Source organism: Artemia sp. Qi Xiang Cuo, chromosome 16 (assembly GCF_049724085.1).
Source record: "Artemia sp. Qi Xiang Cuo chromosome 16, ASM4972408v1, whole genome shotgun sequence".
Classification (NCBI taxonomy): domain Eukaryota; kingdom Metazoa; phylum Arthropoda; class Branchiopoda; order Anostraca; family Artemiidae; genus Artemia; species Artemia sp. Qi Xiang Cuo.
The window spans coordinates 3,588,805-3,613,860 of NC_142809.1; the positions used below are offsets into that span (position 1 = coordinate 3,588,805).

A 25,056-nucleotide genomic window follows, 5' to 3' on the forward strand; every position below is an offset into this window, starting at 1 on the left:
CACCCCAAAAAAAAATGTATGTATACTTCCCGATAACAAGCATAAGTAAACAATGGGCAAATTTCATAATTTACAGACCTTTCCTCAGGGGTTGTGGAGGGTAATGTTATCCCCACAGGCATAATTATTGGATCTTTCAACTATGCTTGACAAAACAACTATCTCAAAATTTTGATTGGACGACTTGGGATAAAGGGGCATGGGAGGGGGCTAGTTGTCCTCCATTTTTGATCACTTGAAAACGGCACTAGAACTTTGAATTTCCGTTCAAATTATTCATCTTCCAATCTTTTAGGACCATTGGTTCGGTATGGTCACCCCTGGGAATGTATAAACACATCCGTAATCTTCCTCGTGGCAAAACAATACAGAATTCCGAATTTGCCGGTAGGAGCTTGAGACCTCTACAGTAGAGCTCACTGTTACGCTGAATCTGATGGTACGATTTTCAATAAGATTTCTTGACTTTTAGGGGATGTTTCCTCCCTTTTCAAAAATAAGGCAAATTTTCTCAAACTCTCAACTTTTAATGGGTAATACTAATCTTAATGAATCTTACATATTTGGAATCAGCATGGTAAGCCAATTCTTTTTATGTATCTATTGATATTATAATTCCGTTTTTTAGAGTTTCAACTACTATTGAGCTGAGTCGCTCTTTTACTGCGAACTTTTTCATCTAAAAACACATCACACATACGTGATCTTTCTTTGGTAAAAAATACTAAATTCTAAACATTTGTAGATGAGACGTTTAAGCCTTTACAGAAGCGTTATCTGATTGTTTTGCTGTTAGGGAGGGGGCAGGTGCCTCAAAGGGTGCATTTTAATGCCAAAACATCTTAACTCTCTTTGAGTCTTCAGGCAAACACAGAATAGTTCTAAGGAAGGAGTTGGTTGAAGGGAGGATGTAGAAATTGATATTTAATCATTCTTGCTTTTCGGAAATATTTCTGGTCTACGTTGTTAATATGAAAGTAAAGAGTAATATTAAACCCCAAAATGAGCAGAACTATTGCGTATAGGAGAGGGCTACCCCTTGCTCACCCCCAACATCCCTCTAATGTTCGTAGAAACTTCGGAGGATGCTCATTCCATCGGAAATTGAGAGTTCTAGTCCTTTTCTTAAGTCGAAAGTGATGGGAGACCAACCAGCCCCTATCCTAAAACAGTTTTTGCTATCTGGCCCTTTTGTTACCCCTGAGGACATTTGATCGACATATTGAAATACCTTATTTTGCATTATCTTTGTGGCTGCTCAATTTTGTGTATGGGAGAAATTTCCGCGAGGTGTGGGAATCTTCTGGGGTTGGGGAAACGCCAGCTCCCCGACAAAATAGACAGACTACCTTCGTCTTGTAAACGAATAAGAAACTCTACTCATAATTATTAAAATGTGAGTGGGTTCTCATTTTTGTTTTAATAGCAAACAAGAAAAATATAACAACTTGGAATTGTGTGCTCTTTGGAAGCCCACAGAGGCCTGTCACTAATCCCAAAAATTTAAATTAAATCTCTGCTTTCCAAATTTTAATAGGATATCCACTTGAGCTATTTGAGTAATTTCAAAGGGCTATAATAATTTCGTGCAAAAAAAATGTTCCCTGGAATGTTTTCCTGTTAATTCTGACCTTCACAATGTTTAAGATGCGTTGAATAAGAAAAGGATTATAGGTCATAAATAACTTGTATTCACACCAATTCCATTATCCTATTTTTGACATTAGATCCCAGTAAAAAAAAAAAAAAAAAAAGAGAGAAAGTAAATTGAAGCAATAATCCTAAAGTAAATAAGAATAATTTTTAGTTTCTTTTATTCTATAAAAGACACACAGACAGAATCACACATAAACTAAATAATTTTTAGACAATATACCGAAACTTTCCTTCACAAAAACTTCCGATTACTCTGTCCTCAACCGGCCAATTTTGATTTGAACCAACGAGCCAGTTTTCACAGAACCATCAAGTAGAAGTTTGGCGCTTATATTTCCAAGGTATTGGTAATCAGAATAGTTGATTTAGTCCAAAGTCTCCATAGAGTCACTCTTATGATCTTTTAGTTTTACCATTCTTTGATACCATTCAGCAGTAGATTAATAGGCAATTAGCTTTGTTTTGCAGCTGTATCTACAGCTGTTACTTTGCTACAATTTTCCAGGTGGGGGTCTGCTCCCTTTTCTAAAAGATATTTAACCACACCGTTGCATTTGAATTCACAGCGCAATGTAGATGTGTATTATTGTCATAATCTTTTTCCGGTGTGGTTATTTTCTCTTCGTCCAGAAGCTCCTCTCAGTTGTCTGGTATTTTTTCTTTTGTTGCTGGGTCTGGAGTAAAGATATTGACTTTTACTTCTTCCGTCGCCTCTTCTGGTTTTGTAACGGCAAAAGGGGTTGACTCTTTTTCTTTTTTAGGCCGAATTCTTGTTCCAGGTCGAGCTGTCTTTTCAGTTATTCTTTTCTGTTCAGGAAGAAGAAAAGATGTTGAATCTGCCCATGCTTCTAAAGTTTGATCCCTCCCCAAAGTATTTAATCGACTATTAAACTGGTGTTAAAAATACATATAAAAACAAACCTTTCTCCAACAAAATTAAAAATTATTTCTCCAACTCGTAAATTGCTTGAAAAATGCAGGTAAAAAAAAAATTATTTGAGACCATTGGACAAAGTCCATGGGAGGTACACCCATTCTTTTTGATTATTTGAGTCGTGACCCCCCCCCCCCCCCCACAAAAAAAAACTATGGATACGGTCTTGATTGGAGAATACGTCTCGGTCGGATCATATCCTCTCAACACCCCCTCCTCAACACCTCGTTCTTTACGCTGAAGTTTTTTAGTACTTTAAAAAAGCGTCTTATTGTTCTAATTAAACGGCTCTTGTGTTTCAGGAGTCATTCTTAAAGAATTGGGACAAAATTTAAGCTTTAGCGTAAAGAGTGAGGTATTAACGAACATAAATTATTACGTATATAATGGGGGTTGTCTCTGCCTCAACACCTCGCTCTTTACGCTAAAGTTCGAATTTTTTTTCCCATTCTTTAAGAATGACCCATGAATCACAAAGGCCGTTAGAATAAATAGCTCTTTTGACAGTAAAAAAAAAAACTTTAGCGTAAAGAGCGAGGTATTGACGAAGGGGGCGAACCCACTCATATACGTAATAATTTCTGTTCTTTTTAAGTTTTAATGTTGCTCCTTACTTTCAGTTGAAAAAACTTGTTCTTTTGTTTAATGGCACTTTGTGATTGGGCTACCAAGTCGAGTTTATAAAAAGCGATTAGGTATAAACATTAGCTTTTAAATGATCCGTTAAACAGCTCTCTATGATGTTCCAGTGCCTCAATAGCGGCGAAGAAAAAAAAAAGAAAAAGGATGACACATCAATGCGACCAATGATAAAAGCAATTTTCTTGTTATTTGAGGTTTGAACGAAAAGTACACAACGTGAAGTCGCCATTGTCAAAAATAATATGCAGAAAACTTACAGACTCCCCCCCCCCCCTCGCACCTTGATGAACAAGGAAAATATTTTTTTTGTATGGTTAACACTGATGAATCCTCTTTTCTCGGTTTCTTCTTCTGTTTTGTTTCTTCTTCCCTTGCGTGGCACTGGAACATCATAGAGAGCTGTTTCAGAGGTTGTTTAAAAGCCATTTCTATATCTAATTGCTTTTTGTAAGTTCAACTTGATGACACCATCACAAAGTGCCATATGGCAACCAAAAAGTGCATTTTGGGTGTCACTTCCGGAATGAGAAGGCTGAAAGAATATAAAGGGTGCTACCATATTGTTCCTCTCAGCTTCCTTAATATTTTTCATGAATCGTTCACTGGCCAACACAACAAGCAGGCTACTGCAAGGAAGCTCCTGCCACATAATAAAAAGCTATTTAAGGGCTCATTTAAAAGCTATTTCTTATATCTGATCGCTTTTAGAAATTTGTCTTGATAACACCATCATGAAGTATCTTGTGGCGCCCAAAAGTGTTCTTTAGTAAGTAAGTAAGTAAGTTTATTTATAACCCGCAATATAAAATAAATGCGGAGTAAAAAAGAGAAAAAAAATAATATTATCCACAAGGAAATAATAAGAAAAACACAACATAAATAACATAACAATATTTATAAATTTCTAATCTGGAAAAAAATAAGTGAGGGGGTCACTGGCACATATCTTCCTAGGAGTATTTATCCTCAGGTCCTTAGTAATGTTGTCAAGCAGCACTAGAGGGTCGATAAGTCCAAAATGGAAATAATCTTATGATTTCTGTACCACCTTGGTAAATATAGCAGGAAGTTACAATATTTAAAATAGCCTCTCCTTAGCTGAAGACGGTCTTTTTTGCGCATTAAAGGCTGCAAACCGGAAAGAAAAAGAATTGTAGGAGAACAAAAGCTATGGTAAAGTTTACATAAGCCTCGGCGGCTGTACCTCCCTCTATTAAGCGAGATTTTACCACATAAGAAGCGAATACACTGCAGAGCACTAGCAACCAGAGACGAGCATTTAGTCGAAAGTGTATCAGAAAAAGTAATCCCAAGCCATTTCAACTTAGAGACACATTTGAGTAGCATTGTACCCACATGTAAAGGAGGAGCAGGGTTAGAAGTTTTAAAACACAAGCACTCACATTATGAAACATTTACAGAAAACCCAATCATACTCAAAGCATTAATCAGAACATTCAAGTTCTTTGTGAGGCCTGACCTAGTATGACTAACTAGCAGAACATCATTAGCATAGGCACTGTGACTAACGGCAGTATTTTCTTAAAATACAGTGGTAGACAGCATTCACAGATAGTCCGCAGGCACAGTTTTAAAAATATATGGAGACAGCACACCACCTTGCCTGACTCTCTTCTTTACTGAGATAGGTTCGGATATATCAGACATTCATTTTAACCGAACCAACGAATTGGAATACCAATATTGAAGAACTTTTACTATGGAAGAATTAACTCCTGCTTTAACTAAGCAGTGAAGCTCTTGCGAATGTACAACGTCGTCAAAAGCGCCCAAAATATCAACCGAGCAAAAAAAAAGTGGCCTTTTTTGCATTTTTGCAGAGACGAACAACTAACTAAGCATATGATGGGATTGAGAATAACCAAAACCGGCTCTGAACCCAACTTGATAATCAGAAATATTACATTTAGTCAAAACTTCAGGTAATACGGCATACTCAAAAAGCTTGCTCGTGAAGCAGGACACTATAATTGGTCGTTAACTGGAACACTGATCTGCGTCCTTTCCCTTTTTCAAAACTGATGTTACAGTTCCCGAAAGAAAAATATCTGGAACTAACGACTGGGCTAAACAAATCTGGAATAGGAGCTGAATGTCTGCTCACAATAATGGACACTTAATGGTGAAGTGATTGTAACACAGACCATCCATATCAGGAGCACTTGATTTCTTAACACTCTTAAAAGCCCAATACATATAACCACTAGATATTGACAATATATGGGCTTGCCGAAGAACTCCAGGAACAGTATTACGCAATAAGGAAGAAAAAATGGACTGGATAGAATGATTAAATGTAGAAATAATACGAGTAAAATGAGCAACAAAATCACTGATTTTGATGATCGAAACGGTAGCAGGCACACACTTGCTGCTATTAATTACATTGGACCAAGACTACCGATCCGAGGGGCCATCCAAACCATTCAGGCGGGCCTGACGCAAAGAAGATCTAAATTGACTTTTCGAATTTTGCTTTATTTTAAATACTTCACCAGACTTGAGCCGATCACAAGCAATCCAAAGGTGAAGCCAAAACTTCGCGCGTTGTTTAGCTTTTTTCACTTGTGGGCACACATTCCATAATGGTTTTCTGGTGTCAAATCTAGCACGTTCAACAGGAGCTGAAACTGAAGCAGCTGCCTTCAAACAATGTACAATCTGGTAATAGTAACAATTTAAATTGATCTTAGCTGTCGATGACCTTACAGAGGTTTGTAAAAGGTGAAAAGACACTTTCAGGCTTGATAATAACGAGCAAAGAACATACAAATAATCTTCAGAATTACTCGTTTCCAATTTGGCTTATCAAACCATTTATGATGGTAAGAAAAATGGTTATAAGCCAGTAGAGCAGACGACTCAATTCCGCAAGTTAAAGGCGGGTGATCATCCTCAATTTTATCATCTAAAACAATGACAGGAGGAATCACGAGTGATCCACTTGAAATTATAATATGATTAAGGTTTGATCTAGAACCATCACAGTTATGAATGTAGGTAAACTGTTTATCTTTATTGACTAACTGATAGCCACTAGGCAATGCATCAAAAAACAGGTCACTTTTTTCATATTGGGACAGAAGATTGGCATTGGTATCACCAGCTACAATCCAATTTAATCCCTGATTGGTCACTCTTAGCAGAAGTGTCCTGAGTCGATTGCAAGAACCCGCGAAGACAGATAGGGAAGAAATGTTCTTGCGATTGTATGGCATATAGACATTGATGAGGACCATATTACCGCATTTTATTGCTATTAAATTATGATCAGAAGAAATAAGCTCAAGTTTCTTAGAAAGGTGAACTAAAGTTGCAAGCCCCCCAGAGGGTCGACTGCGATTTTTTTAGCTTCATGTACTAACGTGTGGTGGGTGGGTGACCGTTTAAAAGTGTCTGTATTGGCTTTAGTTAGAAAATGTTCCTGTAGGAAAACTAAATCATAATCAAGAAGCTCATCAATAAGATCTTTGTCTTTGGTTCCGTTAATATTAAGTGAAACAAAGCGAAATCTATTGCCACTAGCAATCATTTTTATCCTTATTCAGAGCTTTTTTTTAACACTGGTCTGCTGAGACTATAGGAAACATAATTTCCCCGCAGTTGGCACAATTTAGACTTTCAGTGCACGGATTATCGCGTTTGCTACAATGTCCTCCAGCGCACCGTGAACACTTTTGATTAATTGATAAGAGTAGGAAATTTATGACAATTTGGTTCTGCGATTGACAAAGGTAACATCTAAGAGGTGACTTTTGGAAAGGTCTGATTTTAAAAAGCTCGTATCCCAAATGCAAACCCTCATTTATAGCTTTATTTAAGGCAGCATCGTCTAGAAATTCAACGCGGAAGGATCTGGAATTTCCAATTTTAGTTGCATCAACAAGACCGGGAATCATACTAATAACCTCTGATTTTTGCTGAAGATCAGGGATGTTACTCACAATACCGAACACTTTTTGATTAAGGACATGAGAGGACACATTTAGCTGACTAGTTGCAGCGGCGGCGAGAGCGACGGCTGAGGCTTTATCTCAGGTATGGATTACCCACCTTTTCTTGACAGGATCAGATCTCACACTTACTATACCGTCATGACCATCCAGGGTATCAAGGGTCTCTTTGCGCTCAATAGGATCTTTGAGGTCAGTAGGTGGGTTTATTAGAAAAGCTGAAGCGGTCGGTTTCGAAGAGACAGAACACTCATGCACTGACGACGGAAAACGTCCGATTGTTCCAGACAGGAGAGTTCTCACAGACACGGATAAAGAGCGTAACTCGGCAAATAGGCGTTTAAACAGTAACTCACCGCGTAATAAGCATCGGCGGGAACAAGGGGTACTTCACTAGGGTGGCGAATAACAAAGACTGGCAGACCAATATCCTCAGCATCATACTTCGTGATAGCATCGTTAATATCAGAGACACTATTACCCCCTCTCTTAGGTTGAATTTCCCCAGGATGGCAAAACTGGAAGATTTTCTTCCTCGCATTAGAGACCTGGACGACCGTGAAAAATTCAGACATATATTTCTTCATAAGATCCGGAGAAGAGCCTTTTTTGATTCTGTTTTGGACAAAATTTAGAACAGGACAATAAACGGGTGATCCAGTGGTCCACGCTATCAGCACTGAATGCTTATTACATACAAAGTGAAGGAACCTAGGAACAAGGGAAGTGTAAGAACCCCCTCAACTGTCCCCCGAAATTTACGGGTAACTTAATACCGGCGGGTACAATACGTCGCTTGCGGGAGTTCCTTCCCCTCTTCTGCTTGTTCTCATTACGTTTCGTAGCGATAAGAAATCAAAACTGGTTCTACAAAAATTGATACTATAGATGGCGTGCCGATCTACCAGATAAAACAGATGGCGCTGGTTAAAATACCAAGGGAAAAAGGCTTATTCTAGTAATTAGAGAAGGTCATACAAACACTACTTGGCAAAAAATCTATCTTTAGAGGGTAAACAACAACAGGAAAAAAAACTTAAAATAATTCAGAAACTTTTTCCAGTTGACAGCAAAGATGCAAACTCAGTCATGATAGCATTGAACATACTATATATCGCATTCTCTTTGGGTGTCATGTTCAGAATGGAAAGGCTGAGAAGAATGAAAAGGGTACTATCATAACCTCTATGGTTAAAAACCCTAGGCCTGAGGTTTAGAATTCCTCTCTTCTTGTATTCTCTCAGCCTCCTTAATATTTTTCATACTGATCGTCTACTGATTAACTGATCCAGCAGGCTACTGTAACATCATAGATCTTTAATTCCCAATTTCTCAGAATCATAGATTTTGTTTTGGACGAGCCCAAGTAAAAATTCTCAACGCTAAATATACAACTTAAAAATTGTTTTAATCTCTTTACACTAAACGGATGTCCTGTAGTTTTGACCTTGGAGATCAGATACTTTAAAATTTAGTTTAGAATGTGTTATCATTATTACTTTTTTACATCTTTTTGTATTTTTTTTATTTATTTGTTTTTGTATATAGCCTACTGTTTATATTATTTCTGTAAAAGAAAGTTATAATAATGCAATTTTTTATAAATGAAATAACAAGTTCTATAATGCTTATTATTTTATTTTTTATTCTTCTTTTTGAGAACAAAAGGGTTTCTTCTTTTTGTATAGGAGACACGACGGAATGCCATTTGGAAAAATTATGAAATGGTAAGAAAGGCCATCGTAAGAAGGGCTTTCTGTGGTGGGGGACGCCTTTTTTCACGGGAAACGCAATATTTTTCGTGATTTGTAGTATACGGTGGTTTTATGTGTGTTTCTTTCGGCTGCTATTTAATAAAAAAAAAAGCGTTGGTAATCTATGGCTAGTGGCATTCTTAGGAATAGGAGAAAGATTTGAAACATAGTGGACAAAATGATCACAGAAAATGGAGCAAAGTTTCGAAATAGGCAACTTTTTGAATTAATTCATACACAATATTTGTGCTGTTCCCTCGAAAGAGTATGCGGTACTGTGTTTTTTTTTTTACGCCAGGACAAAATGATCACAGAAAATGGAGCAAAGTTTCGAAATAGGCAACTTTTTGAATTAATTCATACACAATATTTGTGCTGTTCCCTCGAAAGAGTATGCGGTACTGTGTTTTTTTTTTTTTTTTTTTTTTTTTTTTTTTTTTTTTTTACGCCAGGTGTGAAACCTAAGAGAAACCTAGTTTCATCTGTGTCAAGTCTTATTACTGTTACTTCTAAATACCCACTCTATAACAATGACCTTCTTAGTTTAGAAACGGTTGTTGATCCGTGGATAGAAGGTCTATGGCCTGCGCTAGACCGACACCTGAAAGGAGAAGATGAAAAAGAGACAATAGAATTACCTGAAGATGTGAAGCCTTTTGGAATAATTGATGAAGAACCTCAGAAACAGATTGAAGGAATCCAAAAAGAAGTTCAAATTGTTGAAGATCCCAAATTGACCAATGGGACTGTAGGAAAACCGTTCGAGAAGGGCTAGTTGTTTTTTGTTCTTATTTTAAACAAAAATGGGTCAAAAAGCTTTTTGTCTAATAGGAAACTTATACGCGCAATTCTTTGAGCCAAGGGTATCTCAAATTTTTGTTAGGAGAGGTGTTAGGGAACCTGGAAATGTTCCAAAAATTGCTTGGCTTTTATTGATCCGAAACTTATACCTATCACAAACTGTGATTCACAAATAGTCCTGATTTCTAACGCTCTCCCATCTTTTATAGCTCCTCCATTTAGCCATACAGCTGTGTATATGAATAGCCATACAGCTATTCCCTTTTCTTCAAAATATTTATCGCCAATAAGTGAAATATGAATTAGTCAAATGAGTTGGCTGTGAAAGTTATTAAAGTGGTTATTAGTTATATAAATATGACATAGCCTTAAATTCTCTTAATGACATAGCCTTAAATGACATAGCCTTAATGACATAGTCTTAATATGACATAGCCTTAAATTTCTTCCATAATATACTGAGGAGAATGAAAAGGAGATCTGATTATTTGAATCGCTCAAGTGGAAAACTACCCAACCATATATGTTTAAAAAAAAATTAATCGGAATTCGGTTCCTTATGGAAAAGGCCTCCATATCTAACTATGCAGTTTTTAATACTAGCGGGTGCCAAATTTGAAAAAAAATAAACGTGTGTGAAGAATCAGTAAAAAAGCTAAAAACATGTGGCACAAAACAGCTTACGAAAATAGAGCTTTTTTGAAGGTGTTGTATGTTTTTGGGAATCAACAGATTGTTAACGTTTCTATTTTCAGGGACGGAAAGTGATGTCAATTTGAACTAATTAATTTAGCTATTTTCTCGGTTTAACGTGGCAACACAGACGAAAATGTGATAGTGCCCTAAAAGCTTCAGAATTTTGAAACAACCAAACGAAAATCGCGGTTTTCAAGAATAAATAGACTCAAACTAGACCCAGAGGTAAAAAAAAATGCTTTATTTTAATGATCAAGTAACTTTAAACAATTATTTCTATGGATTCTTCCATCGATATTTAAGTTGATACAAGATCCGTTTTTTGTTTTAATTGACAAGTATTACGGAATACGTACCAACTTTTGAAGTTTTCCTTGGACAGTCTTTCTGTTTTCGTGTTTGTTTGTTTGTTTTTTTTCACTTGTAGAGCTAAAAAGGTTGTAAGATATGTATAAAATCTGAATCGGTTAAGAACATCTTCTACAACAGGGTTTAATCTTTTTTTTGACATTTTACCTTCCAAGAAGAATAGTTTTCACCTATGCGATTTTAGAAGCATCGAAAATACTGGCCTGTTTGCTTTGCTTAAATGCTGTATCTAATGTCTTGTAATACAGTGCAGTTTTCCGTTTTTATTTGTTATTATTATGTTTTTTTTACACAAAAAAAATAGGAGTTATACGCACCTGCATGCAAAGTATTAACTTCTGCGACTGGACAAAAAAGCTTAAAAAAAGGCAATGACAACAACTGGAACGTCAAAAAAAAGAACCAAAACAACAGATACCAAAAAGAAATAGAGAAGGATATAAGGAGACCCTGTATCCATTGGTGGAATCAGCAAAGTCAGAGGAGATCCTTTTTTTTTATTTATCCTCTTTCAAAATAAAATATTTGCATTTTCCATATAATGATTGACATTTCAAATGATTGACATTTCCGACATTTCCAATAATGTTGTAGTCTTTGAGCTAGTGCACATCATTTTCCATGCTACCCGTTACCTCCAAGCGCAATCGATCCAAGCTTGTTTACTGCAAGAAATAAATTATGATTTTTAACGGATAAGTTTGCACCGGGGGGGGGGGGTTCCTTCTCCTTAAGCTTTGAGACTTTTATGGTTTCATATAACTTGATGTGCATATAACCGTTAATTTGCCTTCTTTTTTTTTCTTTTGTCGAGCTTGCCTTTTAAACTGAAAACGTACACAAATTATTACAAGAATTTCTATGCTGTTTAATAAATCTTTTATATATATATATTGCCTTAGCCTTTGTATTCTTATCTTGATGTAGAATCAGTTGCTGTTTTTTTAATCTTCAAGTGTTGCTTGTATACCTTTTGTTTCAATGCAGTCATCTTGCTTGTAATATACTTATATTCATTTGAGAAAATTTACCAAATTAAAAAAAAAAAAAACAGCCAGAAAGAAGAATTATGATGTTTTGAAGTTTGTTTTAAGGTTTAGTGAGAAAGATCTGAAAAAAGATATATTGGGTAGGTAAGTAATGCCGCATCAATTTGATATTTAATACACAATAATGTCGTAGTCTTTGAGCTAAATGTATAGCGACAATTGTTCCCCAAATCAGGGCCGGGCAGCATATCAGTGTTACTTATATACACTTTGCTTCAACACATTTTTTTAAGTCAAGACATGTTTGTAAATTTATGTTTTTTTCAAAATATCTTTATATTTATTTAGAAAAATTTATCGAAGAATTGGTTTCAACTGATAGCCTTCAAGAGGAAGAGCATATTGAACAAGCAAATCGTCCAACAATATATTTTTCCAGTGAACTGCGTGGAAGGACGTTGAAAATTCCAGCTCTTCCCAGAGAAAAATTTCATATTGAATTCTTAGAAAAGGATATTTTTGTAAGTGCTATGCCGTGTTTAATATCTTTGATTTGTTTCCAACTTGTGCCATATGTATATTCATCCACGTACGCAGGAATGTTTTTGTGGGGGGAGGGGGGTAACAGTAAAGGCAACTTTATTTTACAGTTTGAATAATAAATGCCCAAAAACTTGGACAAATTTAGGATTTTTTTGGGGGGGGGGCCGAGCCCCTCCGCTTCACTTGCGTACGTCTGTGGATGTTTTAGTTTATAATAAACTTCTGCCAATATGTGTTTTGATGAGCTCTCTCAGCTATTTCTTTCATGGCGCCAGCAAAGGTTCCTAAAATGTTTGAAACAGAAAAAAAAAAAATTAAAAAAAAAATTTTTCACATGCTGACCAAAGGTCTGCGCTGCGCAGGTACCGATCTCCTGATCCAATGCCTTCAGCCGGGAGTGCAATGCGTGATTGGGGGCAAATCATGTGACGCTTCCTGTGTTTCACCCCCCCCCCCCCCAGATTTCTCCGGGTACCCATTTAGAGCTGGGTCGACTCTGGATGGGCTTACAGAGCCACACCATTGACCCCCGTTCCTAACCAAATAACCAGCGACACCAGGACTCGAACTCCTGACCTCAGGATTTCAAGTCCGGAGTGCTAACCACTCGGCTAGGACGGCCCCGAGACAGCCATACCGATACATTTGGATCTGGTTAGCCAAACTGAGCGAGTACTACTATTGTCTCCCATGAGCTCAATAGCTGTTTGCTCAGCTATTGCAGTGCTTTTTTCATAAAAGGATATGAACACCCGAGTTTTCAAATTAAACCCCCTATAACTTTTGACGACTACCAGAGATTAGAAGATGTAACCTAAACAGAAATAAAAACGATACCCATGGAAAAGAAACATTTTAGTTAAGAATTATATTTTGGAAATTAATTTTGAGCTGCTATTTCAATTTTGGCCCAGGTAGGGTAAAAATTATGGAAAATCCAAATTCTGAGATAGCCAATCAATTTGGGCCAATTACCCTCAATTGGAGCTCCACAGTCTCCCATGTTGAAAAGCGAGAAAAAATCCTTTTAGCATGACTAATGAGCCTCCTTTGTTTCTCTTTTAATTTTTTATAATCAAAGAGAAACTACTGCAGAGGTTACCAAGATAAAGGGTCTGGAAATGTAATCGATTGCGCAGAAAATAAAGATGTTTTCGCCCCTCCCTCTTAATTTTGAATACCTTGTTTTGGAGTATTTTTTATTGAAAAATGCCTTTTTTGGTACTTTCATCGGAAAAATTGGAAATAATCAAAATTGCCTCCCTCTATATGTTTAAAAATACGTTTTCCCCCACCCCCTAACTTTTTTTTGAATTGAAGCCACAACAGATTTGGAATCAGTGGCAATTATATATATACAGATAATAACTCAGGTTTTTACCTGTGAGTGCTTTTGAATGTGCCAGCAATTTATATTTTTTAATGTTCTGATATATTTTTTATAAGCGGTCACTATTTTAACCGTAAACTAACTCTTTATATATGTTAGTTTTACATTAATTTATTTATAACTCATTTTAATTTATTGACCTTGAAGCAGCACATGCTACTTTAATATTTTTGTGGTGCTATTTATTTGTTTTGGTTTTTGATCCTTGTTTTGTGTCTTTTTTTTTATGTCATGACATGCTCATTTCTTAGCTATTGTAGCGAATAAACATATTCAATATTCCAACAATCTGTATTATTCTGTATTCTATATTCTAACAATTTTCTATTTCAATATTTTTTCTATTCAATTGTAAAGTCATTGTAATGTCTAACAATTTTCTATTCAATATTCTATATTCTAACAATCCATACTCTAACAAAGTTAAAATAATAGCCTATGAATCCGTTAAAAAAAAGGGGGTCATCTGCAAATTAAATGATCTCCTTCCAAAAATAAGGACTCATCACTGATATATTCAGCCATTGTCTGTGAAAATTTTTGATTGTATTTCATAAGAAATAAACAAAAAGATCCGTTCATCTGTACTAGACAACATAATTATTTCTGAAATTCTGCAGCTGAGGACCGTCGTATAAAGTACCTTCCTAACACTAAAATTCATAATGCGTATCTTTGACAGTCTCGAAAATAATTAATATATAAATATATGACATTGAGAGAAAAAATGGAGCTTAGCGAGCTCCATTCAACTCGGCGCTCGAACTTCACTTGAAATTGACTGCTATAAGAGCATACATCGTTCCTGCAGATTAATTCAAGGAGTTTTTCCACCATCCAAACAAAGAACTGTTAGCTAATAATTTCCCAACAATAGTGTTTCCGCCGTCCAACTAAAGACTGTTAGCTAACATTGTTAGAAAATATCTTTAACAAATCGAATGCCTGTTTGAGAAAATTTATTTCTGCTGGCTAACAATTCTGTTTCCGTCGTCCAAGAAAAAATGCCTGTTAGTTCTCATTTAGCATTTGACCTATGAACATCTATTGATATTTAAGCCGGATTAAATTTGGAATAAATTAATGTGGATTGCAGTGACCGTCAGTTTCGCAATAAGTTAAATAATAAATTGATATTTACGGACTATTTTATCATTGGATATATTTACTCACTCATATAAGGTGCTCTATTATTCTACTATCTTTTTAATTTGATTCAATAACCTGATTGTAATTCAATTTTGCTAATAAGCGAGCAGAAGAGGGGAGTTTCTTGTCGCAAGGGCCGTTGTACCTGCCGGGAGTATTACTCCCTTAAATTGCGGGGATCTGGTAGCAGGAAACTAAGATACCTTCGCTTATTGATATCTGGCTCTTATTGGTATCTGGTTCTTATGATATGTACAGTGAATAATGAATAATGGACTTGTTTTTTTTTCGCCGGTTTTAATTTTTTTTTTGCAATTAAGTGAATGAAAACGAAATACTGAAGTTTGGAAAGGAGTTTTTTCTGGACTTTCCGAGTGTAATTTCTGGACTTTAACCGTAATTTAAGTGTAATTTCTGGACTTGTTTTTCTGGACTTTCCGAGTGGACTTTGACCGTGATAATGGAGTGAATGAAAACGAAATACTGAAGTTTGGAAAGGAGTTTTTTCTGGACTTTCCGAGTGTAATTTCTGGACTTTAACCGTAATTTAAGTGTAATTTCTGGACTTGTTTTTCTGGACTTTCCGGGTGGACTTTAACCGTGATAATGGAGTGAATGAAAACGAAATACTGAAGTTTGGAAAGGAGTTTTTTCTGGACTTTCCGAGTGTAATTTCTGGACTTTAACCGTAATTTAAGTGTAATTTCTGGACTTGTTTTTCTGGACTTTCCGAGTGGACTTTGACCGTGATAATGGAGTGAATGAAAACGAAATACTGAAGTTTGGAAAGGAGTTTTTTCTGGACTTGGTGACAGTAATCGAAGCTGAAAAACTCCTCTACGGTGTGGCCGTACCTGGTACTGAGCTTCCGAGAAGACAGGGGTCGAAGGCTTTGGAAAGCCATCTGAAGGTTATGTTAAGCATATTCGTGAATTGTTACGATGAAGACATAGACCTACCGATGTTTGTAATTCGTTCTCCAAATGATGTACCTGTCATCCCTGCTTTGGTTTATTCGAGTTTGAACGTAAAATTCAATAGAATGGAACACTTCCTAAAGACTGTTTCAAGTAAGTTCGATTCGTATGATAATCACTTCCACCACTGCTTGCCCGTGCGACGCCGTCAACTGACTCTCACACCACTGTTGTTGTCTCTAAACTACCTCAAAAACTAAATGATCCAATAAAACGCATAGAAATGCTCGAAAAAGTGAGCTTTCATGATGCAGTTACCAAGCTGAGTTAGCGAGGTGACAAATGGATAATTAATGATGAAAAATCTGCTGCTGAAGAATTCAAAGACTCAATTCTAGTAATTTTAGCAGAATCTCCATCCAAGGTGATCACTGAGCGGTTTTTCGGGATAGTCAGAGGAATATCGAAGGACTTAGACCTCTCATTCTTTCAAGGATATCTAGGTGTGATGGAAGCTATGTGGCTCGGTGACACTGGCACGGTTAAGCTTGAGTTTTGTGACTTCATGTCAAAAGCCAAGGCTATGCAAATGGTGCTAAACTTGGATATGAATACTTATCTGTGAAAGAATATCTGTCGGTACCTCGGTGCTGTCTGAAATGCCGTTCGCCAGACCATAGAGTAGCTGGTTGTACAAGTTTCGTTGCAAAGTGTGCACGCTGTGCGGGCCCTCATATTTCCACCAAGGATTCTCCTTGCCAGCTTGATGCAAGATGTGCCAATTGTGGTGAAAATCATGCCTCCTTTAGTCTTAGATGCTAAGTGCTGAGAGATATCATTGCCAAGAAGAAATGATTGTGCCTGTTTCGATTGTTTTGCTTAATATAAATGGTACTTGTTTAAGGGAGCATAAGATTGATGAATAGTGTGACCGGTTTGACATAGTATGCCTTCAAGAACACCTCCTGACTTCTACTAGTATTAATGTGTAAAAAAGAAGTCGTAATCATTCCGTTTTCACAACTAATGCTGAGGTCACTTTTGGTAGACCTTCTGGAGGCCTCGCGTGCATTGTTAAGAATAACCTGAGTTTGTTCTCTCCAGTGCGTTTTCACAGTGATAAATTCACCATTGCGATTCGGTTTGGTAATACTCTGCTGATAAATTAGTATCTCCCGTGTAACAAGAAAACTATTTCCGCTTTAAATGCGTATATGAAAGCCTCGGCAAATCATAAGCTATTTTTGCGTCTGTTGTATCGACTGGTTATGACTTCATAGTGGTTGGTGACTTCAACACAGATATTACAAGTCAGACAGTTTGATCCGATATAGTCCTTGATGCTTTTTCTGCTTATAAAATAGTCGAGAAAAGTGTTGATTATTCATATATTCACCAATCTGGAAGTTTGTCTAATATTGAGCATGTAGTTTCCTCGCCAAATATTAATGTATCGACTGTTCTTGTTCATGAAGACAATCGTGATATTGACCATCTCCCACTTTCGTTCTCTGCTTCACTAGTCGCTTTCCGTTCTACTAAACCATTTACACAAAGTTCTAAGTGGTTTTACAGGAATAACTGGAGTAGAGCTAATTTTGCACTTTATATTACTTCGCTGTCCGCGTTATTGGGTTTTATAAAAGTTCTTTACCATTTGCTTCAAGCTACTGACCGTTTCTCAAATGATAAGCAGTCTCTAAATGAATATTATGATAAAATAATTTGGTGCTTAAGACAAGCAGAGGCGACTGCTGTTCCTCTTGAAAAGTTAAAACCAGAATGGGTTTTGGACCAAGAGTTAAAAGTTGTAAAGAATAAAGCTAAGTTTTGGCTACGAAACGGGTGTCTTGCGGTCGGCCAAATCGAGGAGTTGTCTTCGATTTGAAGCAAAGTACGAAGCGTGCATATAAAAAACGTTTACGGCAGTCTAGGGTATCTGGTTTTGATTTTCCTGCGTTGAGGAAGGAGTGGCCTCATGTTCTGAATTCGGATAAGCTTAGTAATGAGTTTTCTGAAAGTCCTATAGCAGTTCATACTCGGGTGTCGTATTATAATGATATTTTTGGCAAGGTGAACCAGGAAATTCAAAACTTTTTAGTATCATTCTTGAGTCGTGTTTGCCTAATCGTATTTCTCAGTGTAATGTATTACCAGTTTCTACTGTTGATATTCGTCAAGCTATTAAGAACATTCAATCTAGCTCTATTGATCAAGACAGAATTTCTTCTTATCATCTAAAAGTAGTTTGCCCAACTTTGATAGATCACTTTCAGCTACTATTTCAGATGTGTTTATCTACTTCTATGGTTCCCGACAGTTTTTTCTGTGGCACAGTCACCTCGGTTTTGAAGCGTGAAAAAACTTTGTCAGAGTGTAGTTCTTACGATCAATTACTGTTTCGTGCAATCTTAGCAAAATTTTGTAATATATTCTTCTCCCTTTTATTTCAGAAAATGTTAATTTTGGTGAAAACCAATTTGGTTTTCAAAAAAGGCTGGGATGTCAGCACGCCCATCGTGTTCTAGCTTCCCTCCTGTTGCAATCTGTTAATAATAAATCTCCTCTTCATATCTGTGCTCTTGATCTTTCGAAAGCTTTGGATGGTATTGTCCACTCATATGCACTCTTTTCACTTTTTTCCAGTAATATTAACCATTCTATTGTTGTTTTGTTACGGTACGGGTATTCTAACTCTTATTCGGATAAAATGTAATGGAGTAGTTTCTGATTCAAATGTGCTTCTTCGGCGTGGGGTCCGTCAAGGTGGTGTGCTTTCTCCAACTATTTTTAAGTTATGTATTGCTCCTATCCTTTCATCCTTGCCTTCGACTTTCATTTTTGATGGAATTGATGTCTCCTATCTCGCTTATGTGGACGATGCTCTCCTTGTCAGTCGTTCTAGGGCTGGGCTCTCATATTCTGTCAGCTGGATCTCAGACCAGTTCAGACAGATTGGGCTTATGTTGAACGTTGATAAGTGCGAATATACTTCATTTAATTCGAGTGCGAGTCTCCCTCTTAACTAGGGTTTTTTCTCTATTCCCTGTGTCTCTTCGTTTTGGAGGCTTGGTCTTCACATTACTAATAATGTCAAAACACTTAGGGCTCTGACAGTTTCTAATGCAAAAAAAAAAAAATGCAAATAGAGGGAGGTACAGTAGAAAAGCGCTTGGAAAATTATATCCTTCATTTTGCGATCATTCTATTCTTTTTTTTATACAAAAATGTTGTAGCCCTAATCGTCAACACTACTGTGATCACCAGCACTTTGCAGTGCAATATATTTTTCATTGTTATTGAAGTGGTGTCGCTGATTCTTTGGTGTGGGATGGTGGTCAGTGCTGCGACTCTGTAAGCTCCAGAGTTGAGTGAGCTTTAAATGGGTTCCTGGATAAATGTGGGGTAGCTAAACAGAAAAGGTGTGGGAAAGCACAGGATGGCTTGCTCCCAGCCCCATTGCTCCTCGGTTGAAGGGACATGAAACCGAGGTCAGCACTGCCGGTTTAGACCAAGGGAGTCTAGTGCCACATCCTTTTCCCGTCATTTTTAATTAAAGAACACTAAATTTTCAGTTTTAGTTTGATCATGTCTGCTCATTATTTGGTAATTTGTTTTATTGTTTCCCCATTTTTGATTCAATCTTTTAGGTACAGTTCGATGCTAAGAGTTTGAAGCAATTGCCTTCAGCTGCCGGTCCTTTAGTGAATCTTCCCGTAAACAAAGTGAGAATGCTCACGACGTTCGATGCTGACAAGATTGCAATTGAAGTAACTCTAGATAAAAATGTAAGCCTTCTTTGAGATTCAGGGGGGGCTTCTGTTCAGGGGGGTTTTTACCAATTTTTGACTTTTTTTGGGGGGGGGGTTTACTAATTTTGACTCAGTTTTCGACTAATTTTACTGATTTTTACCTAGGTTTTACTAATTTTCGACTTATTTTCGAGTCAGTCAAAAATTTCGGGGGGGGGGGGGGTTCAAACCGGGTAACCCCCCCCCCCCCCCTGGATACGGCCATGATATATATATATATATATATATATATATATATATATATATATATATATATATATATATATATATATATATATATATATATATATATATATATATATATATATCTATATATATATATAAGGGGGAGTAAGGATTTACTTTTATTTTTAAATGAAGATTTAGAAAAGACACTTTCCAAAATATAGAGGGTGGGACAGTCTTTTTCGATTTTGTGTTTCCTGTGAAATTACCAAAAAATGTATATTTCGAAATCGAGGGAGGCAATAAAATCTAGGTGAAATTTCTCCTTCCAGTCAGCCTCAAGCCCTCCCCTGATTTTTGCTGTTGGGAAGGCTAGAGTATTTCCTCTGGTAACAAGAGCTAGCTTCTTCTTTGCCAATTTTATTCTGTTTTAAAAAATCTTCAGGGGGTTATGTATCCCGTTAAATAGTGTTATAAGTACACACACGTATACCGTCCTTTGTCCTTCGTTTTCTATGTGTTATCATGTTGTTTGGTTTACTTTTATTTGTGGTGTATTTGAAATTAAGGTAATAATAGATAACCTTCTTTCTAGCTTAGCTCCCTGTTGGCTTTATTCAATTATTTGCGTTGGCTTATATTTGTGTGAAATAAAAATCTATCTAAAAAAAAGGATGCCATTTTGTACAGAGCTTAGGACGGGTTGGCTTTTCCCATTTTCCTTAAGTAAACCTTAAAAAGGGGGAAAGTAATTCAAATAGAAGAGGTTTTTATTGATTTTTCCTTATGTAGAGGCTGGTTTTAACAGTTCGAAATTAATTAGAATATCAACGGAATGATTGTGATGCTATGAGCGAGGGAAGTTTAGACCTTATAGGAAGGATAAGTTTTTGGGGATTAATTTTTTGTCGCTAGGATTTAAATTATATAGCTTTCAAAATGTGGTATAAATCAGTCCCTCTACGGAATTGGGTTCTTATAGATCAGTATCTCTATGTAGAGATAGATGTATAAGAATTACGAGGTTATGATTAAAGCTTTTGTTGAAGCAAGGCTCAAAGTTAAACTAAATTACCCTACTGGACTTACCCCTGATTTATGCATTTTCTGAATCTTTACTCTCTCCAGAGAAAGGGTATAGATCAAGATGTGTTGCTTCTTCTCTCGTTAACTCGTTAACTACTATGTCTAACTCGTTAACGGATTAATTTAACTATGAAACCGTTGAGAGAAGACAGCTTCCATCAATTCTTTGATAAAATGTAATTTGTACAATGTGAGAATAAAATGTACAGTCGACCAATCGGTTACATATTTGGGTAAGGAACTTTTTCCAAAAGGTCAGGCATATGCTGCATTGTGCCGGTTGCAGTCTTTAGCCGGTTTCAGTCTCCGAATTAGGACTGGACTGTGACAAGCTTACAGGAAAGATATCTTACGATGAGGGTGTGATAAGAACGAGCTAATTAAACGAGACCTAGTCACGTTAAGTCAAGTTCAATCATTTTATTATTAACATATACATGTATATATTTGACATAGACCCATGGGGAGACAAGCTCGAAAAACTAGACCTAGAAAAAGATACAATAACAAATTACGCTACAATACAAAGATAAACACGACGGCAAAGATACAATAACATGAAAGTAGCAGCTAGCCCAGGATCCTTAAATAAATATAAAAAAAATTTCAATATTATTAAATATAAATTAATACCAGAAGATAGCCGAGAGGCCCACCTTCACCCAGAGCAACAAACTGTACAAATAACTTTGCCTTGTTAAAAAGACAATTAATTAAAATTAATCCTGAACTAAATGAAATTTATGATTCCTTTTCATTAAACGTATAGAAGAAAATTTATCAATAAGATCCTTGTGAGCATTCCAGCACCGGGCTATTGACACAAACGGAGCGAATTTAGATATCTCAGTACTATACTTGTCAATGTAGATACTACTTTTTTGTCGAGTGTTATAATGATGTAAATCTTGTGATTGGGAGAACAAAGTTTGAAAGAGGTAATATGTCGGCAATTTCTTAATGTCATAATTGAATTTGAAATGAATTGATCCAAAAGTGAATTGTTGAGAAACTGGAAGTTAATCTAGATAAGTATATAAAGATGCTGTAGAAGACTTATTTGGAAGTGCAATAGGTGATGGGATAAAAAGTTTAAGGAATCTTAGGGCTTTATTTTGTAAAATCTGTATTGGTTTAATATGGCTTTTAAATGTAGATAAATATACTAGAGAACAATAATTAATATTAGACTGAATCAGAGCAAAATAAATGCTTCGCAAAGCAGATTAGGGGAAATAATGCTTCAACCTTCGCATTAAACCAACATACCTTGAAATTTTAAGCGTAGATTTTGAATGTGTGTTTTAAAAGATAAGCTTTCCTCAATCACAAGTCCAAGTTACTTCATCGTTTTCACCCGAAATATTGTCAGGTTAAGTCTCTTCGCTCATTGTCATAATTAACTAGTTTTTATCGCATCCTCATTGCAAGATATCTTTCCTGTAAGCTTGTCACAGTCTTATGTTGCAAATTCCGAGTTCTTCTAAAGATAACAATCGGCTCAATGGGACATATGCTTAACCTTTTGCAAAAAGTTGCTTATCCGACCGCTTAATCTTCTTCCACTGACAAACCCGATCATAAAATCGTAATTTACTTTATTAGTATACCGTTTTACTGATAATCCAGGTCATGAAAATACTGTTCCAATGACAGACGGGATCGTGAGTTCATTTTGTATGTTTCCACAGCTAAGCTCAAAAAAAAGATTGTGGGTTTTGGCGGGTCGTGGGTGGGATTTATAACATTTTTTTTCGCAGTTTGCAATTCGACGATCCATTTTTATAAATTTTGTTCCACTGATGATTCTAAATCAAGTTTCAAGAATCTGGTTTGTCAGAAAAATGCCTTAAATGTACATTTTGAGGTGCAAATCTGTCTAATTGGTCTAACGAATCAATCCATTCTACTATGGAACTCCGTCCCTTCTGATCTCCCTCTGCAAACGCAGTTTCTCGGCGGGTCTTTCCAGCCCAGTAATTTTTCTCCCTTGGTTTTATTATTACTACTTTAAATTCTATCCCAATTTATATGTATCTCTTCTCTTGTTTTAAAATCATTTTTGGAAACCTTCTTATCTGTTTATAGTCCTTGTCTTATTCCAGTATTTTATTACAAATCAAACTAAGAGAGGAAAGAAAATAACAAAATGAAAAATAAAATAAAAAAAGGTGAAAAGTTTTCATAAAAGTTTTACGTTTGTCATAGGTTTTTTTGTATTAATAAATGATTAATTGATCGATTGATTAATTGCTAGGTTTTAAGATATTTCCTATTTCTTTGCAAATACTTTATGTACGCATGGATAATACATGAAAAAAATATTTTTTTGCTAAATGAATTGCAATGTAGTTTTCATAAATCTTAAGGCTACTCAAGACTATGGGTATGTTCTAGAAATCAAATATCACTAATTTAATTAGTGAGTAATAATACTCAAAAAAAAAGAAAAGAGAAAAAAAACAACAATACAGAACAAATACTTAAAAGCACTACATCGACACTACTGCCGCAGGAGGGACTTCCCCTCGTGTGACAGCCTTGCGTTAAAATTTTTCAATCTGTTTTATAATGGCCTGACATGGTTCGGTAACTTTATAATGAAGGCTAATATATGAGTTACGCGTCCACAAAAGTAGTCTCAAAAGATACTTTGCATAACAAAAGTAGTAGGACCGAATTTGCTTAATGTCTGATTTCTGAAGCATTCTCCAGAAAGGTGTAATATACAGAAAATCCGGCAGTGCAATTGCGTTATACAACCTAGCTAAAATCATGCGATTAAAACGGAGTTTGTTTGCCACAATGTTACCATATGACGGCGAAATACGCATTTGTAGATGGCTAACTATGAGCAAGCGGCTCGCACGAAAGTCCCAACAGGAATGCCCAAATAAGTTAAAGAAGACACTGGCTCAGTGGTAATATCACTAAGACTAAAAGATACATTAGTTAAATATGTCCAATTAAAAAGAACAATCCCCCACTTAGAGGCTTCGAAACTAAGACCAATTTGTTGGCACTCATTATTTAACATTCTAAGATTTTCCTTGAGGCATGCAATTGTCTGATAAAGCATAAACACGTCAGTAGCATAATAGCCTATATTATTATTATTATTATTCATTTATTGACCGTCAAAAATAGGTATAATAGATGGAGTAATCACTATAGATAACAAAAAGAAAAAAGGTGCGCAAACACACATTGAAAATCCAACTACATGACAAAAAAAAGAACTCTTTATTACATACAATATGAACAAACTATTGCGAACGAATTGATGACCAAGGAGTATGAAAATTTCTTTGAAAACGGGATAGAGATTTATTAATACTAATATGTGGGTCTGCAAGCTTATACAAATGGATAATTTTATGAGTTTCTTGTCCAAGGAAGCAAATGTAAAAGATACTTAGCAAATCTGAAGAAGATTGATCGTAGGTGCTTGTTATCTATAACTGTAAAAAATTTCCAGAAAGGAGCAATTTAAAGCAGATGTGGAAGGGCTGTGGCGCTGTAGACGGATGCTAGAAGGTAACGGTTGAAGCGTAGTTTGCTTTTTATGATTCCAGCGAAATGCTCCATTCCAAGAAATGCTAATTTTACGCTCAACGTGAGATATCAGCAAACGGAAGTGTGTGGCCGATAGTTGCGCCAATTGGAAGCCCAGGTATGTAAAATGGTCTGTGGGTTTGATAAGAGAGCCGTCCAGATTTAGGAGAGAAGTAGAGGGATTTCGCCAATTGAAAAGGACAACTTCGGTTTTTTCAGGATTAAAAGACAGCCCGATTTCTGAATATTCGTCTTTGAGGATTTTGAAATTCTGCTAAATGCGCTGGATCGGCTGAGATTCAACATGTCATCAGCATAACAAATAAGAGACCCATCGATTTCCCCCAAAATGCAAGAAGGAAGACATTTTGCCTGAGCTTCCAGGACACTATTATTGAACAGGGTTGGGGAAGTGATAGCTCCCTGTCTAGTCCCTTTCTTAACGGAGATGGGATACTGAGGAATCACAGGTTCATTCGAAGGATTCGGAGAGATTTTCCTCACACGAGAATTAATGCAATTGTATTGGGATTGATGAAGACCCGACTACAAGGGTAAACGGGATAGGAGTTTTAAATGCACTCTAAGATTTCTATATAAATCCCTAGGAACACGGACTACTGG

General features: G+C 36.3%; 1 protein-coding gene across 5 annotated transcripts in view; it reads left to right on the forward strand.

Annotated features, from left to right (window-relative positions):
* The window catches only part of LOC148942486 (methionine synthase reductase-like), a 166,197-nt gene that overhangs the window by 96,955 nt on the left and 44,186 nt on the right, over positions 1-25,056 (forward strand). For 4 of the 5 annotated variants that reach the window (XM_089102487.1, XM_089102489.1, XM_089102490.1 and 1 more), the window contains 3 exons: positions 9,504-9,730; positions 12,164-12,336; positions 19,465-19,602. In XM_089102487.1, the coding sequence (XP_088958613.1) occupies positions 9,504-9,730; positions 12,164-12,336; positions 19,465-19,602 (538 nt within the window). The remainder of the gene's footprint in view (positions 1-9,503; positions 9,731-12,163; positions 12,337-19,464; positions 19,603-25,056) is intronic. The other variant, XM_089102488.1, reaches the window with a different exon arrangement.